The sequence below is a fragment of the Hibiscus syriacus genome, unplaced genomic scaffold, assembly GCF_006381635.1.
Source record: "Hibiscus syriacus cultivar Baekdansim isolate YM2019G1 unplaced genomic scaffold, ASM638163v2 tig00110429_pilon, whole genome shotgun sequence".
NCBI lineage: Eukaryota > Viridiplantae > Streptophyta > Magnoliopsida > Malvales > Malvaceae > Hibiscus > Hibiscus syriacus.
The window spans coordinates 101,085-119,290 of record NW_024062733.1 but is presented as its reverse complement, the minus strand read 5'-3'; the positions used below and the strand labels follow the sequence as shown (position 1 = coordinate 119,290).

Below are 18,206 nucleotides of genomic sequence, written 5' to 3'. Positions count from 1 at the left end.
GGAAATAATTTCAGGATTTGTGTTTAAAGGGGAAACTGTCTCACGCGAGACGAATCAACTTTAAAAATCTCAAGTAGGATTAATTTTTTTTCAAGTATATCAACTTTGAAATTTGTATTATGAGGGAAAATATCTCAAGCGAGACGAAATTTGTTTTGAAATAAACAACAATCTCAAGTGAGATTAATTTTGTTTCAAGTGAAGCAAATTCAAAATTTGTTTCTCAAAGGAAAAATGTCTCAGGCGAGACGAAATTTGTTTTGAAAAAAAACAACAATCTCAAGTGAGATTAATTTTGTTTCAAGTGAAGCAAATTCAAAATTTGTATCTCAAAGGAAAAATGTCTCAAACGAGACAAATTTTTTGTTGTTGAAAGAAACAACAATCTCAAGTGAGATTAATTTTATTTCAAAAGAAACTGCCTCTAGCGAGACGACATTTTGTTTCGATAGAAACAACATCAAAGGATACTGATAGTCTGTTTGTTTCTGCTGATGAAGGAAATGTCTTAATTGTTGACTTCAGGAAGTCACATCTGTGAATGTCATTGTTCTTTTATGTTGAGGACATCTGGTCATTTCCGAGCTTTGATTTCCTGAGAGATCAAAATGATGCATTTTTGACTGACTATCTTGGATGTTATGATGGATGCCAAGATGAAATTTATTTGATGTTTTATTGAATTTGTCCTCAAGAGAGGAGAAAATGTCTTTAATGCACCAATGATAAATGTTTGATGCAACGATGCAAACTCATTTAACATGTATGTATATGTATGTATGTATGTATGTATGTATGTATGCATGTATGTATGTATGTATGCATGTATGTATGCATGTATGTATGCATGTATACATGTATGCATGTATGCATGCATGTATGTATGTATGTATGTATGTATGTATGTGTATGTATGTATGTATGTGTATGTATGTATGTATGTATGTATGTATGTATGTATGTATGTATGTATGTATGTATGTATGTATGTATGTATGTATGTATGTATGTATGTATGTATGTATGTATGTATGTATGTATGTATGTATGTATGTATGTATGTATGTATGTATGTATGTATGTGCATGCGTGCATGCGTGCATGCGTGCATGCGTGCATGTGTGTATGTCTGTATGTGTGTATGTCTGTATGTCTGTATGTATGTATGTATGTATGTATGTCTGTATGTGTGTATGTCTGTATGTCTGTATGTGTGTATGTGTGTATGTATGTATGTATGTATGTATGTATGTATGTATGTATGTAGTATGTATGTGTATGTATGTATGTATGTATGTATGTATGTATGTATGTATGTATGTATGTATGTATGTATGTATGTATGTATGTATGTGTATGTATGTAGTATGTATGTATGTATGTATGTATGTATGTATGTATGTATGTATGTATGTATGTATGTATGTATGTATGTATGTATGTATGTATGTATGTATGTATGTATGTATGTATGTATGTATGTATGTATGTATGTATGTATGTATGTATGTTGTATGTATGTATGTATGTATGTATGTATGTATGTATGTATGTATGTCTGTATGTATGTGTATGTGTGTATGTGTATGTGTGTGTATGTATGTATGTATGTATGTATGTATGTATGTATGTATGTGTAGTATGTATGTATGTATGTATGTATGTATGTATGTATGTATGTATGTATGTATGTATGTATTGTATGTATGTATGTATGTATGTATGTATGTATGTATGTATGTATGTATGTATGTATGTTGTATGTATGTATGTATGTATGTATGTATGTATGTATGTATGTATGTATGTATGTATGTATGTATGTAGGTTATGTATGTATGTATGTATGATGTATGTATGTATGTATGTATGTATGTATGTATGTATGTATGTATGTATGTATGTATGTATGTATGTATGTATGTATGTATGTATGTATATGTATGTATGTATATGTATGTATGTATGTATGTATGTCTGTATGTATGTATGTATGTATGTATGTATGTATGTATGTATGTATGTATGTATGTATGTGTATGTATGTATGTATGTATGTATGTATGTATGTATGTATGTATGTATGTATGTATGTATGTATGTATGTATGTATGTATGTATGTAGTATGTATGTATGTATGTATGTATGTATGTATGTATGTATGTATGTATGTATGTATGTATGTATGTATGTATGTATGTATGTATGTATGTATGTATGTATGTATGTATGTATGTATGTATGTATGTATGTATGTATGTATGTATGTATGTATGTATGTATGTATGTATGTATGTATGTATGTATGTATGTATGTATGTATGTATGTATGTATGTATGTATGTATGTATGTATGTGTTGATGTATGCTTGTCTTAATCTGTAAAGAGAATGGTTGCGAGAGCAATCTTCACTCTATCATTGATTCAGTTTGTCTACATTTTCACCAGTGTGTACTCTTGCAAACCTTGACCTAAGACACTTTGTTTGCTTTTCCCTATCAAATTTTGCCACAAAAATTTGGCTTCTCTTGCCCCAGCTTCGATCTAGAGCTTCGGAGAGATCTTCGTTGAATTCCAAGATATGCCTCCAGAGATATTATCTTGTTTGAAAATGTTTTTTTCTTCTTTTATTTTCAAAAGTCTGAAAATATCAATTAAAAGAGTTTTGAAAAATGTTTAATCAAAAGTTTGAAAATATTACCCCTTTCGAGGTTTCACAATTGACAACTCATAAAACAAGATTTCATTGGATATCAAAGAATTAATTACACTGTTAATCCTTCAATAAATTATAGCTATTTGACAAGTGTCAAGATCAATGCTATCTTTGAGAAATAGTTTAAGTAAGGAGAGGATTAAAAAGTCTCAAGTTGTTGTGTTTGGTCAAAAGTATGATATTCTCATTTATTTGATGTTCACTGATATGATGGAGTAGCTTCTGTACTCAGTTATTGGAAGTGTTCTCCGACTCCCAGCTCTCATGTTCTCATTCATGTTGTGCGATGCCTCATCAAGGGATTTGTGCGATCGCCTCTTATGCAATAGTCTTCATATTCGAGCTGCCTTTTCAGGTTTTCAACTCAAATCCTCCTTTGGTTTCAAGACGTTATTCAGGATTTACGTCTTGAACCCCCCTTTGTTATTTTTTTCTCTATCATGCATTAAAGATTTTAGAAAATATTTTGTAAATAAAAGATTAATCCTGATGGGTGAGATGAAATCTAAAGATAGTCTCTTCTGTTTAGAAATCCATGTATGATTAGAAGGGACTTTTAAGGCACGTAATGTAGGTCATGGTTCATGGTTATGAAAGAAAGTGATAAAAAGGCCCAAATAAGTGTTTCATGGTAATTGAACCAAGGATCAATTCATTTTGATTCCTTCAATCTGGTCTTGCTCGATTTGGATCTGCTCATATGAGTTCTTTATTTTCTCTTGATGTTCCATGATCTTCGAGTGAAGTGACTTTGGAGTGATTGTGCTTGATCAATCTCACGGTTTGAGCTTGATGCGTCCTTGAGTCAAGGGACTCTTTGTCTTTGTGCTTTTGTCTTCTTTTTCTTTTCTTTTTCTTTTGCTATTTTTCTTTGTTTTTTCTTTGTACTCTGCATCTGGTTCACCTTTCGATATCTATTTTGAATCGATGTCTTCACTCATACGAGCATATTTTCTCCAACTTGCCCCCAGTGTGGAGGGTGATCCTTGGTTATGGTTGAATCAGAAGAAAACATGATAATTCAGGCTCAAAGGGGGACACAAGGGATATATATTTTCTCTTGTTGTGAAGGGATAAAGAAAGAAAGCCGTTCATCATTTCATACATAAAAGTCTTCGCAGAAGATGTATCCCCAGGGGGATAGATTTTCAGGATTAATTTTATTCACATGAAAAAAATGTAATTAATGCATGACAAAATTATTTTGAATTAATTCTTCTTATGCTTCTTGCTCTCAGTATTTCTCAGTTGCTCAGGCTCATCTTCAGGAAATTGATGCGAGATGCCCCACGTTGTGTTATTTGTATAAAGGATCATGCTCAATTGAACATCTTGTACTCAATGTCTTCAGGTTTTATTGGTAGAAAAATGTTGGTTTTGCGTCTAAGAAGACGATGGTGTGATTTTATTGGCTCAAAGAAAGATATGTGTATGAATTTTGTGTATCGAAAGGATAAATGCAATGTTTCAAGCTCTCAGAGAATGTTTCAAGGTCTGAAAGAGAGGGAATGTCAAAATTTGGTTCTTTGGTAGTGGCCGGGCATTATTTCAGGTAAAAAATCGAGAGATTTTATTTTGGGTTTTAGACAAGATAATAAAGGGTCTAATCTTGTCATATATCAAAAATCTATAATTATTGAAGAATTAAGAGAATATTTAATTCATTCGATATTCAAAGAACTAAAGATTAAAACTTGTTCAATTTTCCACCTTAGAAGGCATTATAAGTTCAAACATTAAGATTAAAAATATTTAAGAAAATATTAAAGGTAGAACAAAACTAGTTCAAACAAAATAATCTCTATGGATGCAAATGGTAGATGCAATGCCCCCATCCTTCTTCGATTGTCCATGCCCCTAAATTCATCAGGTTCTAGATTTTGATCTTTAGTGCCTTACAATTCTCAGTGGAATGACTGGAGCTTCCTATGTGATACCAACATCATAGACCTCAAGAAACGGAGACTCTTTTCTCAGATTGTCCTGGTAGACTCAACCCTGCAACCAGCCGAACAAGCTTCCATCGTGTTGATTTCAACTTCTTGCTTTTATTTTCAATGTGGTTAGGACCACTTCCTCAAATCTTCCATGAATTAGCTCCATATTTTTATGAAAATCCTTAAAAATGAAATGCATGTACCAAATGCAAAGATGCAAATGCAGATGCAAAAATGTTGATCCCAACGATGAATATCATAGAATAATTTTCACCAGAAATAAAAGGTTTCACATTACAAAACAGTCTACTTTACAAACATGCCTTCGCCTAGATGGCTGAGTCTGAAGTGGATCACTACTTCATCTCGGATCTTCGTCCTCAAAAATGATGCCTCTCAATGCTCTGTAATCTAACTCGATTGATGCCCCTGCGGTGTTGAAGTCAGTGCGTCACTCTTTGGTGGTTTGCGTTGGTAGGATCGTAGATAAGAATCTACTGTTGGATGACTCATCGAATCAATAGATCGTCATTTTAGTCTGGAATGTTGCACGATCTTCGAGCCCACTGCTTCGTCTCAGATCTTTGTATTTGGAACTGATGCCCCTCAATGATCTTTGGATTACTCTTTGGATCAGTGGATCGTCATCTTGAATGCTGCACGGTCTTTGAGCATATCTCATTCTGGTACTCTGGCCTTCTTTTTAGCCCTCAGTTCATGTCTGTGTATGTGACTGCTTGATTGAAATTTTTTTATCTCTTCTTGTGAAAAGTTTCTCATGAATATCCCCTTACAGATCAACACTTTTGCATTATGATGATGCAATGCAATGCAAAAAAAAATGATGACAAAATGACACAAACAAAAGAGAATAAATAAATTAGTGCACACAAACAAAAGAAATTAGTTATTTCATGTAAGACAATAGATATAGATAAAAATGTTATTTAAAGATGAATTTAACACCTACCCTGTCATGATATCTACCCGAACATGCTTTCAATAGATAGCAATCCTACCCGGACATGCTTTCTACCCACAATGATTTTTCAAGAAATTAATCTTAACTGCATGGTATCTAGTTCGCATGCAATTATTTAACAAAATTTAAAGCAAAAAGGAAAGGTTTAGAAACACTCCTCCTTTGTGTATACCTAATTTGGGTACCTACTGACGGACAAAGGTTCGGTATGACAACCTAGGGTGACCGTTCTATAATTCACTACATGCAAGGTTCCGGCTCTAACAGAAAAAAGGGACTCGAATTATCCTTAATGTCGGTGCCCCCTTGGGCTGCCAGACCCTCGATCCTTACCCATTACAGGTTTTAAACGGAACGAGTTCAATTCGAGGGGATTCACTACCTTATACCCATACGAGGAATAAATCCTTACGAAGGTATAAAGTGTGTATCCCATGAGTTATTTGCTAAAACTCATACGAAGAATAAATTCTTACGAGAGTAAAGCAATCACCCCGACTAATTTGGATCGAAGCTCGTGTCTAGAGCTTATGTTATGCAAATATATGTGATGTGTGTGAGGAGGAACGTACCTACCTTTGACTCAAAAACGAAAAAAACTCGATAAAAACTTGGACCAATCTGAAAGAAAAAATTCAAATGTTAGTATGACAGTTAAAAATGAAGCAATTAAAAACTTCAATAAACGGATCATAAGTTAACTAAAGACTAGAATTAATAATTTCCACCAAACAACAATGAGTAAGCGACCTACAACCTGACTCTCTAAAAAAAAGGTTCCAGTGGAGTCGCCAAGCTGTCATAACCATTTTTTTTAATACAATTAAATATTATTTTAAAAGTAGTTATGACTTTAATTTGGAAAATTTGAGGAATTTGGATTAAAGGAATAGGAGTCGCCATCGACCTTTGGGTTAGGTAGGTCGAATACCTAAAAACGTCTTTTAAAACAATTTTAAGAAAAATCATTTTTAGGACGAAAACTGGTCTGCGTTTACCAAAGATTCGATTTAAACGGGTTCGGGAGTCGGTTACGCGTGGGAAGGATTAGCAACCCCACAGCGCCCATAATTGGTACTGCGTCACTTACACGTTGTCGTAAATGGTGGAAATAATGAATTCACATCGACAATTAAAATATGATTCATTTATCGAAATTAATTAATTTGCTTTGAAATAATTAATTAGAGAAAATTCTTTAACTTGAAAAGAAACTTCAAGATTAGCAATCCTCCGTCGGGAAAGCTATCTCGTCTATTTCTTATTCGTAAAAAATATTCCCTCATCGATAAAAAAACAAATAGAATATAAACTAAATATAAACAGTTTGTATGAAATAAAACAAATTGATGTTTACAACAATACTCATTGCATCATTTGAATCATAATATAAACAAATTAATTAGTAAAATAGAAATTGATTATCTCAAATTTTCATTCGAATGGTGTATTGAATCGCACCTCCTCCGTAAGGGGGTACTTTTCACACCCATTCTATGACAAATGTTCTTAAAAAAATCAAAGGGCACCAACTAAAATTTAATTATAAATAACATATCGTAATAATCAACATATACATGTATAAATATGCAAAGTAAAATTAACATAATACACATACATTAGGGACTAAAATGAAAACTAACAAATATTACAAACTGAAATAAAATGAGCAAAAAAGTAAGTACTTGAAATTATAAAGACCAAAATAGCAAAAATATAAAATCAAAGATCCAAAATAGTATAAACAAGACTTAAGGGACAAAAATGGTAAAAACATAAACTTAAATGGTTAAAACAATAAAAACAAAAATTTAAGAGTTAAAATAAAAAACTTTAGGGGCTAAAATATATAAAATAGAAACTTCAGGGCTAAAAGAGCAAAACAGAACATTAAAGGACTGAATTAGCATAAACATGAATTTAGGACTAAAATGAAACAAATAGAAACTTAGGAACTACAACAGTAATTACAAATAAATCAGAGCCCAAAATTACAAGCATTAAACAATACATGTACTAAAAATGGAAATAACCCGTAAATAACATATATAACTAAAATAAAATAAAACAGGAACATGGAGGGTTGAAACATAATTAAACCGAATGTCAACAATGACTGAAATGAACTATTTACAAATTCCATGACAAAAATTAAATAACAAAGAAAATTCAAAACACATAACATCAATGACTAAATTAAATTATTTAAAAACATTGAGGTCAAAATCAAATATTTACATTAATGGCATAATAGGCAACAACATGACTAAAATATAAGTACATGAACATGAGCGCTCAAATCAAAATGAAATAAACTTCATTTAATGGCTTAAACGAAACGTTACAAAAGAAAAGGGGACCTAAACTGTGATTTACCCCTTTTAGCAAAACACGCAGACCCTCCCTTGACAAAACGGCGACGTTCAACAATGTGGTTATAAATCATATTTAGGGTTATGAAACCCTAAATCCCTCATTATGTTCCCCTCTCAGCCGCTCAAACTCTCTTCTTCTCCCTTTCTCTCATCTCTTGCCTCCTCGTCGCCGAAGAACATAGCACCCAGGGACTCCCTGGCCACCGTTATAGGGAGCAAACAAACCCCCAAAGACCCCAGTTCTCTTTACCCTATGTTACCCATGGTTCAATCGAGCCTCATAAGGCTCGAAGAGCCTTACAACCACCTCCCTGGGTCACGAAACAACCCCAACCGAGACCCACTGATTAGTGACTCCGACGAAGACCCAAGAAAGGTAAAATCTCCACCTCTCACCTCTATATTTCCTTTGTTTTGTTCAAATGCTTCCTCTGGTATTTCTTCTTTCCTATTTTCACTGGAAAACCGAATGGTCCCCTGATATTTCCCTCTCTGTCTTTTTATCTTTGTATGTATCATTGGTCATATATTCTCTGCTGATTTTGTGATGGATTGACTGATAGATAGACTCTTCTGATTCCTCGAGATTTCTTGTGTACTTGCATGATTTTATTTGATTTTTTAATCGGGTTTTCTCTTTGATTTGCATGACTGATGGGGTCTCGGTCGCTGTTGGTGATAACGTCGACAGAGACGGTCGAAAGGGAGGCTCAGCTTGGTGGCTCGGGAACTCGGCGAAGGCTCGGTGATCGGCTCACGGCTAGGAAGCTGAGGAGTTGAAGCGGTGGCGACTACTGGATGATATGCTTAGGGTTGAAACCCTAATCTGGGTTGCTTGTGGGTCGTTGATCTTCCTCCAGATCTAACGACTGGTGTTAAAGACGGCTAGGGAGAATAGGGTGAAACCCTAGTTGAGTTGGGTCCTTTGTTTGGGCATGTCTGAGTGGGCTGGGTAGACTAGGTCTTGGGCTTATAATCTGGGCTGCCCATTAAGCCTAAAAAATAATAATGTAAATGCATATTAAATAATAATAATAATAATAATAAAATATAAAACTAAATAAATAAATAAAAGACCCGGACAAAAACGGGTTTCTACATAAGTATCAATAGCTTAAAACTAAAAATATTAAATAAAAGTAGATGAAAAAGAATCCATATTTACCTCCAGAATCCTTGTTCTTCACCCACAGAACTCCAGGAAGGTCTGAGGAAAAAATAAAAACTTATTAGGACATTAATAAAGAGCTATAATCAAAACAGCATCGCACTGACAAATAAACTTCATTACATAAGAGAATATGCACCTTTGATCTTATATAAGAGCTCTTCTGACACAAGAGCTCCAAATGCAGAGTAATGTTGGGTAGACACTGAATAAATCTTCATTCTTGCTTCCTCCTCACTGTACACGAAGACACAAGAAATAAACCGTAATTACAAAATCTATGTCAAAACTGTAAACATTCGTTTTTGTTCGAGTCTTAAAAAAAATTATTATTATATTATTACTATTATTTATCGTTATTTTATTATTATTATTATTATTATTATTTATTCTATTATATTTTTGCAGGCCTTGAAGCCCAAACCAGATTACAACTCAGCAAGCCCAGTTATAAGCTCACTACAAGAAAACTCAGCTAACCCGAACTAGAATTCAAGTGATCCTGGCCTACTCGGATCCGACCCACCCAGCATTCGACCAGTATCCAGACCCGAATCCGGATCCGACCCGGACCCCTAGGAATTCTAAAACCCTAGCCCTAGGGGTTTGATGTTGCCGCCGCCAGTCCCATCTGCTACCGCCGACTACTCCCCTCCTACAGAAACAATACTGACTTAATCAATCAATACAGAGAACAAATATTATCCTAGAATCTAGGATATTATTACCTACCCAAGGATCACATCCATCAAACAGATCCATCACAGAGATCAGAGACATGCAATCAAGGAAAGAAAATATATATTCGGTAGGGAGAGAAAAATCAGGGGGTATTCAGGAGAAAGAAAAAATAGAGGGAGAAAAGGAGAGAGCAATCGAAACTAAAAAAAAGGAAGAAGGAAAGAACAAGAGAGAAAACCAAACACCGAAAAAGAAAGGAAAAGGAAAGAAAATACCCGGGTTCGGAGTGTGGAATATCGAAGGTCGTCGAAGCCATTTTCTTTTGAAAGGTACAACACTAGATTTAAGGTTCTAGAGTTAGCTTTAGGTTATGGGGGTTTAATATTCGGGGTAAGGGTGAAGAGGAGAAGCTTTTGGGGAGGTTTGATTTGCTCTGGCCACCAGGAGCTCCGTCGGTGGCCGTGGTTTCTTTCCTCTTCGGATGAGAGGGTTGAGAGAGTTCTCATAACTCTCTCTCTTCTCCCGTTTAAAAAGGAATCAAATGAAGGGCTTAGGGCATTTTGGCCTTTAAAATACATATATATACTGGGAGCTAAACGACGTAATTTCGTCCCTCCTTCTCTGTGTTTTTTAAAGTTTTAAGGGGAAATAGCTTATTTAGTCCTCCTTTTTTGTAACCTCATTGTTTGTTTTAATTTCTAAAGGGGAAAATTATGTTTTAAATCCCCTATTCTTTGTAATATCATGTTATAGCCATTTAGTGAAGTTCTATTTCATTTTATTTCGAACACTAATGTTGCAATACTTGTATTTTAGTCATGTTTTACTTATTTTGTTATTTCTATAAATGTTTGACTTTGGTTACAATATTTGTAATTATTTCATTTTAGTCACTGATTTTGTGTTTTGTGTATTTTTTGTAAATGTTCGAATTTAACCATGATATTTATGTATCTTTTATTTTGGTCACTGTGTTACATATATTTTAATTATTGTATAGTCCTCCGTATTTATGGTTATTTTATTTTAGTCCTTAATATGACTTTTGGGTTATTTTCGTTTCTGGTATCTGTATTTATTTCAAATTAATTAATAAGGCTCTAATTTGTTCATATTTGTTTAATAGGTCCTTCTAGTTTCTGTTAATATTAGTTTAGTCCCTAAACTTTATGTGTTTTATTATTTTAATCCTTTATGTTTTTATTATTTTAATCCTTTAAGTTTTTATTTTTGTTGTTTTAGTCCTATAAATTTATGTTTTTGCTATTTAGTCTTTTATTTTACTAAGCATGTCTATTTTTATTTGTATTTAGCCTGACATGTTTGTAAATGTGCATTTTAATCCAAATTTGTAATTATGTTTTATGAATCGTTATAATCTCATGTATATATGAAAATGAAAATGTTTTAATGTGCGGGAAATCCACATACGAAGATATCTCCCAACTAAAGGGAATGTATCTTTTCAAGAATTTTTTGCATAATTGTTTTAAATTCGATAATTTTATTTGTTCTACGTTTATTTATTTCGAATATTTTTCATTACTTTTCATTTTTATTTTTTTTTATTTTATTGTATTTTATTTTATCTTGGCGAAAATTGCGAAAAACATTTTTGTGAAGGGAATCAATAGGAAAGTCTCCTAACTACAAAGGAAGTGTGTTCCCGAAGATTGTTCACGCTTTTTAAATAAATTCGAATAAATAATAGGATCGTAATAAAAATATATTTTAGAGTTTGTAATTCCCAATATTTAAACAACATATAATCGTTTAGGTACCAAAATTTGGGCGTTGTGGGGGTATTAACCCTTTCCCACATATAACCGACTTCCGAACCCTTAAAAAATGAATCTTTGGTAAAAAGCAAACCGTTTTTTTCGTTTAAGGTTTCCAATCTTCCTAACTTAATGGTTGGTGGGACTCTAAAATCAAACTGTTTTCCAAAGCATATTTCATCACCATCCCCGACACTAAATTTTTTAAATCTAATGGACTCCCCGGGGAAACGTTATGAAAAAAACCAAAAATCATTCCTAAACATACTGAAATACAAACAGTTAAATGAGAATAGGTTACAATCATCATCTTGCCGACAAGTGAAGTTTTGAGCACCACTAATAATATAACAGCAGCACGCATACATATCAGACTTCAGAGCCCTTCTAAAATAAGCAGAGCACATATTTCAGAAACAGAGACAAAACATAATTGATTCTAAGACAGTAGTCAACAGGCAAAGATACTTCGATCGGATTATCTCATTCGTGCGACAAGCTAACATTAAACTTGTTTAAATGACAATTATCTATTCGTGCATTAAAAAAATACTCTAATAACAGCCCTTTCTCAAAACTTCAACACAAAGCTATATACTTCATAAGAAACAAAAATCATCTGTAACTGAAAAATAACCAAAGAAAAAAACCAAAGCAACTGACGATAAACTATCTTTGACACATTAAATTGCAGAACCTTGAATTCAACTCATCAATTTTCTTCTCTCCATTCCTTCCCAAACTCCAAGAAAACTATACCACTTAAGATCTCACAGTGAAGCAATAGACCCTGACTGACATCTTACCAGCCGCCATTAGTCTCACAGTCAAAGTACTTCCATTTTTCCATGAAAAAATATCGTAAAACATAGCAATCAATTAATCATTATTCGAATAATCTCCTCATCAGCCATTATCATACAAGAAAAACATGCATATTAATGTTCGTTTTCCTCCAAAATCAACAATTGATTGAAACAAAACATAAATTCCAATGCCATACAAACATACCATCTGTCATTTACCTTAAATTTAGCTGGTTTGTTCGATAACACAATTAGACTGATAGATTAGCCTAAAACAAACAACCAAAAAGAAACTCGTAAATCAACAGGAAAAACTCAAGAAGTTACCTGCCCACAACTTGAGCTAGGGTTTTGATATAGCTATCACTATTATCATCCCTAGTAGTATCCTCCTTGGGTGGTTCCATCACAACCAGCCAATGCTCAAAAATCACAACCGTCAAGCAAGATCGTCTCTTTAGGGGGACGGGTCGAGTAGTTAGGGTTGGGGTCATTGAAGGACGACCTGGCTGCTCGAGAGGAGAACGATTTGACGGTGGGAGAAAATGAATCGCGAAGGAGGACGAGGCAGCAAGGTGGGGCACAGAGGCGACGGAGAAAGGAGAGGGTAGGGGTGGCGATGGGGTTATTAGTGTTTTAACGGAGGAAGCGGCGGCGGCGGCAGGGCAAAAGGAAGAGAAAGGGCGGAAGGAAGTTAGGTATTTGGGTTTCGCGATGAGAAAGCGAGAAAGGGTTTGGGTAGCCATTTGTGAAGGCAGCCAAAACGATGAGAGTGCGAGAAACAGTATATATGATAATAGGGTTTATGAAGGGTTTTTTTTTTTAGAAAAAAAAAGGAGCAGCACAAAAGTTGAAATTTATATAATTTTGAAGACAAGGCTTTAAAAGGGGTAGATTCAAACTTTCATCACCCAGTTTTCTATTAACTTGTATTTTGATAACTAATTTTTTTTCATTAAACTTTTGAATTACTCTGGTCTTGGTCGTTCAATCATTTATCGTTTTAACTTTGTGCTAACTTTTTTATTTTTATTAATGTTTGAGTCACATAGATGATAACTCAAATTCTATTCACGGTTTGTTTCAACTGATTGAAACTAACGATAACAACCGTTAAATCTTAAAAGTTTCAAATCATCTTATTTTAACCTCATAAATTTAAATTGGACATCCGTTCCACCTAAATCCATTACATCAACTTAAGAAACAAACATATACTAACTTATCTCAGTGGTTAAAAGAATCGTAGTTGTTCCTAGAGGTTATAGGTTCGAATGCTAAAGGTTGCAACAAGGTGATTGATATATTGTTAAATGCTTAAAAGTATTTAAAATAGATATTACTTTGTAATCACCTTAGTTTAATAAAAAAAACTTCATATCTATTTAGTCACTCATTTATTATTTTATTTTTATTTTGGTCATCTAATGATTATTATTTTAAATCTTGTCTAATATAATATTTTATTAATGTTTTGGTCATCTAATATTTTTTTGCTTACTCTTACAATTTAATTTTTTAATATTTATTATTAGAGGTCTGATTTTTTATTATTAGAGGGAGGGAGGGAGGAAGGAAGCATGTTCTTGAATGGAAGGGCTATTGAAGGAGCTTGGATTAGATCAAGTTGCAGGTTTCAGGATAGGCGGGGATCAAAAAATGGAATTTCTGGTGGAGAAAGGTGCCCCGAGTATCGACTAGAGTCGATCTAGTTCACATCGCTGCTGTTATTATGATTAACGGACCAACTTCAGGGTTGGATTCTGCATATGCAGCGACCCTGCTGAAATCAATGACAATCAATCAAGGTGAGAAACTATAATTTTAACCATCCACCTAACAGGTTCGACTCTTTTGATCGCATTGTTTTGCATTCGAATAGATTTGTTGTTCATAACGGAGGGTTAAATCATCTTGTAGAAAGCCTATAGTTTTCTGACCATTGGATCGCTCTTCGTGTCAATGAAACGACAACAATTTCAGAACCAAGCAACTCTTCAGTTCGATAGTGAAGAGATTGATCCTTACAAATGTTCAGAACAATGAAACGAGTCTGAGCAAAGAGTAAACAAAAAGAATCAAACTATTAAGGCCAAATGATTACAATGTACATACATTTACAGCATCGCTACTCTCAAAAAACAGAAAAAGGAACAATGTATAATTTTGGCCAAGCAAAACCTGAAACCCAGACTTTTACTTCAAAAGAATTGAGGCAGATTTGTTCAAACTCTAGCTATCAAGTAGCAAACAAGAAGAGATCGACCTAATCGCTTCGGTCAAATATTGAATTGAATGTCATTGTGGCATGCGATGTGGGAATATTCTCTGATGATGAAGATGAAGTGCCTCCTTTGCCTGTGCCTTCAGAAGTATTGCTAGATTTATCTTTTTGGTCTCTGAGGGTTGAAATATCCGAAAGAAGGCCAGGCTTCGATATATTCTGGTCATTCACAGCTTCCTCTCCCATTAACATCTTCACTACTTGCGACATGGATGGTCGGAGTTTCGACATGTCTTGGGTGCAAAGTAAACCAATCTTTAAGAACTTTTGTGCTTCTTCATCATTGAAGTCTCCGTTCAACGATGGATCAACTAACTCCAGTAGTTGTCCACACCCATACATGTTCCATACCTGCATTAATAAATCCATTTAGCCACGAATCTCAAAATCTTAAGTCTTAACACCGAAGAACCAAATCGAAACATAAGAAGCTCAGAGTAATACCAAAGTACAGAACACAGACTGGAGATATTAAGGAAACCACTCATGCAATTTATGTACACAATAAATATTTCTAGGATTAGATATCCCATATAAAAACTTAATCTTATGGAGAAATAGCAATACAGCTAATAACTTCAATTGGTTTCTACCGAGTTTGGACTTTGGAGAATTTCACCATGGAATGTCGTATGATCCGAATGGCAACACCTGATGTGTTGGTTGTGGATAGAAGGTCAGGCATGGAGTCAGTGGCTTAGCTAAGTGGAGATTGACCTAAACGATTGGGCCAAAACCATGTGACTCGGCCATTTGACATCAAATGACATGGAATAAGTACAGAACACAAATAAGGAATTCAAGAACCATAAATGTTTAAGCTTTTGTGAAAAAAAAGCAGATCTACTCGTATATCAAACCTCCCCAATGAACGTCATTGATAAATATGGCATCAACACTATATGAAACATAGGCAAAATCTACTTTGGCATTTAGCTGTTTCAGCAATTTTCTCATTGCAGATACATGATTTTTTTTATTTATTTTTTTCAATATTATCAGGAGTATGTAATAAAATTTGTTTAAGTTTAAAGCTACAAGAACAATGGATTGAGTAGGTACATCACATACAGAGAGACTATTCGGCTATTAGTTATGTTAAAAATGCTTAAAGACTCGAATTACTGTCGTTATGAAGGGAACAGTAAGACAAGAACATAGAGAAATTCATACCTTTTCAAGAAGAAATTGCTCCGACACAGGCAATCTTCTGTTTGTGTTGCATCTACCGCATACAATTTCCAACAGCAAAACGCCAAAACTGTAAATATCTGCTTTCCTAGTCAACCGACCTCTTATAGCATACTCAGGAGCGAGATAGCCTCTATATAAACCACATAAGGATACACAAATAAATTGGCAATACAGAAAGAAACATACATAGATCACTAAACAAATTATGCAAAGCTAGTACCAAGGCTAACATTTTACCGAAAAAAGAAGTGACAACAAGCATAATCAAGTAAAAAACGTCTGTAAAGCCAGAATACTTGGCATTTCATCACCAGCCATCCCTCACAGAAATATGTATATCATTCATTAAAACTGGTTCAAATGACCATTCTATAATATTATATCAGAATTCAAAACTATATTTTATTGATATTTTAAAACAATCATGTACTCCATAATACTCACTCCGTTCACTAAGAGATATAGAACAGACAAGTATATGCAGCTATTAAGAACTTACGTTGTTCCAGCAACACGAGTACTTATGTGGGTCATGTTGTCTGGGAAAAGCTTTGCCAGACCGAAATCCGAAATTTTGGGATTGAGATTTTTATCAAGGAGAATGTTGCTTGCTTTGATGTCTCTGTGAACAACATGTGGTTGAACTTCCTCGTGAAGAAACGCAAGCCCTTTTGCAACACCAATGCAAATGTTACGCCTTGCTTGCCAGCTGAATTGCATACTGCTATCTCTTCCGCCTACAAGGGAAAGAGACCTTAGGTTATTATCATTCAAGCATATATTAAAGACAAATCGGGAACAATAGTAATTACCAAGGAGTGTTTGTGCTAGGCTGTTATTCTCAAGATAGCTGTAGACCAAAATCCTATGTTTTCCTTCCACGCAACAGCCATACAACTCAACCAGGTTTGCATGCGCTATATCTGCAATCACATTTATTTCCGTCAAGAACTCTCGCACCCCTTGCTTCGAGTCTGCTGATAGCACCTTTATAGCAACCATGGTACCATCCCTGAGAGTTCCCTGTTCATTACAAAAATTACAGTAAGAAGTTAGGATCAAATATTAAAATACTTAGTTTCAAATTCAAGCATTTATCGAAGCATTGTCTGAAAATATCTGAACAAAAGAAGTTTGCAATCACCTTGTAGACAACACCAAAACCTCCCGATCCAATTTTATTGGAACAATGGAAATTTCCAGTTGCCATTTTCAGCTCCTTGTAAGTAAACATTTTAGTGTTTTGAATTCCCAAAACCTCTGTGCCAATAAGTACGCATTATGAACTTTTGCAGGAATAGATTGGATATATAAGAAAGCATTTTCTAGGATAGCTCAAGGATTTTAGCCGAGCCACAGAATTTTACAGGCCCGTAAGCAGTTTACTTAGGATTATTAGTTCCAAAACTAGACAGAACATTAAGTCAGGTTAGCATCATACCTTCATCGATCTCTACAGAATGTTCACCAGAGAAAGTTCTCTTCTTTCTCGAAAATAAAAATGAGAAACAACTCATCACCAGCTACTGTTAAAATTGAATTGCCTTCAGACAGACGAAAACCCTGCCCGGCCATTGTAAAGCATGGAATAAGAAACATCAAGAGTATATTTTTGCTTTACCATATCCTATTAACACTTACAGCATTGCTACAGAACAATATAGAGATTACCATCCAGATTAGAACCAAAGAGGACCGTGCATGCAACTACATTAAATAGATCACAAATCAAACTTCCAAATGTTTATCTACTAATTTTATGCTTGAAAATTGAAAGGTCAAGGGGAAGTCTTGTAGATTCCCTTGAAAGTCCCAAAACAGGTAAAAATGTTCTCAATCTCCATAGTTTTTTAGCACATTAAGAAACTGTATTATCTGATCTATGGAGCCACAACTACAAAAAAGAAACCCTTAATATTTTGAAGGGGTAAAAACAAAAAAATTTTGGAAACTTCTGTAAAACCTTCCACTATACCAATTTGAAAGTTCAAGTACCACAGCTTTTCATCAAAATTCAAAGTTAAAACATTACAGATTATCCCAGAAAACCAAACAAACAAAAATAAAAGAAAAACAACATCTTTTTCCTTCCGTTCTGCTAAGAACACTAAGGAACTTTTGAATTTTTGAACCATTTTTTGCTGGCACATTAGAATCCAAGAAAACAAGGAATAAAAACCAGCCACAAAGACCAAGCATTACATTTGGAACATGCCCAAGCAAATCAACCCTGAACAAAGAGATCTAAATTATAAAATTTTCTCCTTCATTTCCCTTTTTTTA

General features: G+C 34.2%; 2 protein-coding genes across 3 annotated transcripts; both read right to left on the bottom strand.

Moving 5' to 3' along the window:
• Positions 1-8,969: 8,969 nt before the first annotated feature.
• LOC120124733 (multiple organellar RNA editing factor 8, chloroplastic/mitochondrial-like) lies at positions 8,970-13,191 on the bottom strand. Its single transcript, XM_039143331.1, has 5 exons — positions 12,773-13,191; positions 9,707-9,835; positions 9,320-9,417; positions 9,178-9,219; positions 8,970-9,007 (listed from the first exon to the last, which is right to left on the bottom strand). The coding sequence occupies exons 1-5, from the start codon at positions 13,189-13,191 to the stop codon at positions 8,970-8,972; spliced, it is 726 nt and encodes a 241-aa protein (XP_038999262.1).
• A 1,493-nt stretch (positions 13,192-14,684) lies between these two features.
• LOC120124806 (cold-responsive protein kinase 1-like) lies at positions 14,685-17,475 on the bottom strand. 2 transcript variants are annotated; one of them, XM_039143381.1, is made up of 6 exons: positions 17,365-17,471; positions 17,068-17,183; positions 16,736-16,946; positions 16,423-16,660; positions 15,903-16,053; positions 14,712-15,080 (listed from the first exon to the last, which is right to left on the bottom strand). In XM_039143381.1, exons 1-6 carry the CDS (start codon positions 17,438-17,440, stop codon positions 14,712-14,714), a joined length of 1,161 nt encoding a protein of 386 aa, XP_038999312.1. In that variant the 5' UTR covers positions 17,441-17,471. The 2 variants fall into 2 exon arrangements, with proteins under 2 accessions (XP_038999311.1, XP_038999312.1); XM_039143380.1 differs by having other exon boundaries at positions 14,685-15,080; positions 16,423-16,946; positions 17,365-17,475.
• Between the last annotated feature and the right edge of the window lie 731 nt (positions 17,476-18,206).

What these genes read in the sequence shown, in the direction of transcription:
- LOC120124733 (XM_039143331.1), bottom strand. Translation starts at nt 13,191, where the DNA reads ATGGCTACCCAAACCCTTTCTCGCTTTCTCATCGCGAAACCCAAATAC. An exon ending in GGATACTGGTCGAATGCTGG is followed by an intron (nt 9,418 to 9,706) that starts GTGGGTCGGATC and finishes CTTCGTGTACAG; the next exon opens with TGAGGAGGAAGCAAGAATGA. An exon ending in GAAGAACAAGGATTCTGGAG is followed by an intron (nt 9,008 to 9,177) that starts GTAAATATGGAT and finishes ATTATTTTTTAG; the next exon opens with GCTTAATGGGCAGCCCAGAT.
- LOC120124806 (XM_039143380.1), bottom strand. Translation starts at nt 17,440, where the DNA reads ATGAGTTGTTTCTCATTTTTATTTTCGAGAAAGAAGAGAACTTTCTCT. An exon ending in TTCTGTAGAGATCGATGAAG is followed by an intron (nt 17,184 to 17,364) that starts GTATGATGCTAA and finishes TTATTGGCACAG; the next exon opens with AGGTTTTGGGAATTCAAAAC. An exon ending in AGCAATTTCTTCTTGAAAAG is followed by an intron (nt 15,081 to 15,902) that starts GTATGAATTTCT and finishes TTATTAATGCAG; the next exon opens with GTATGGAACATGTATGGGTG.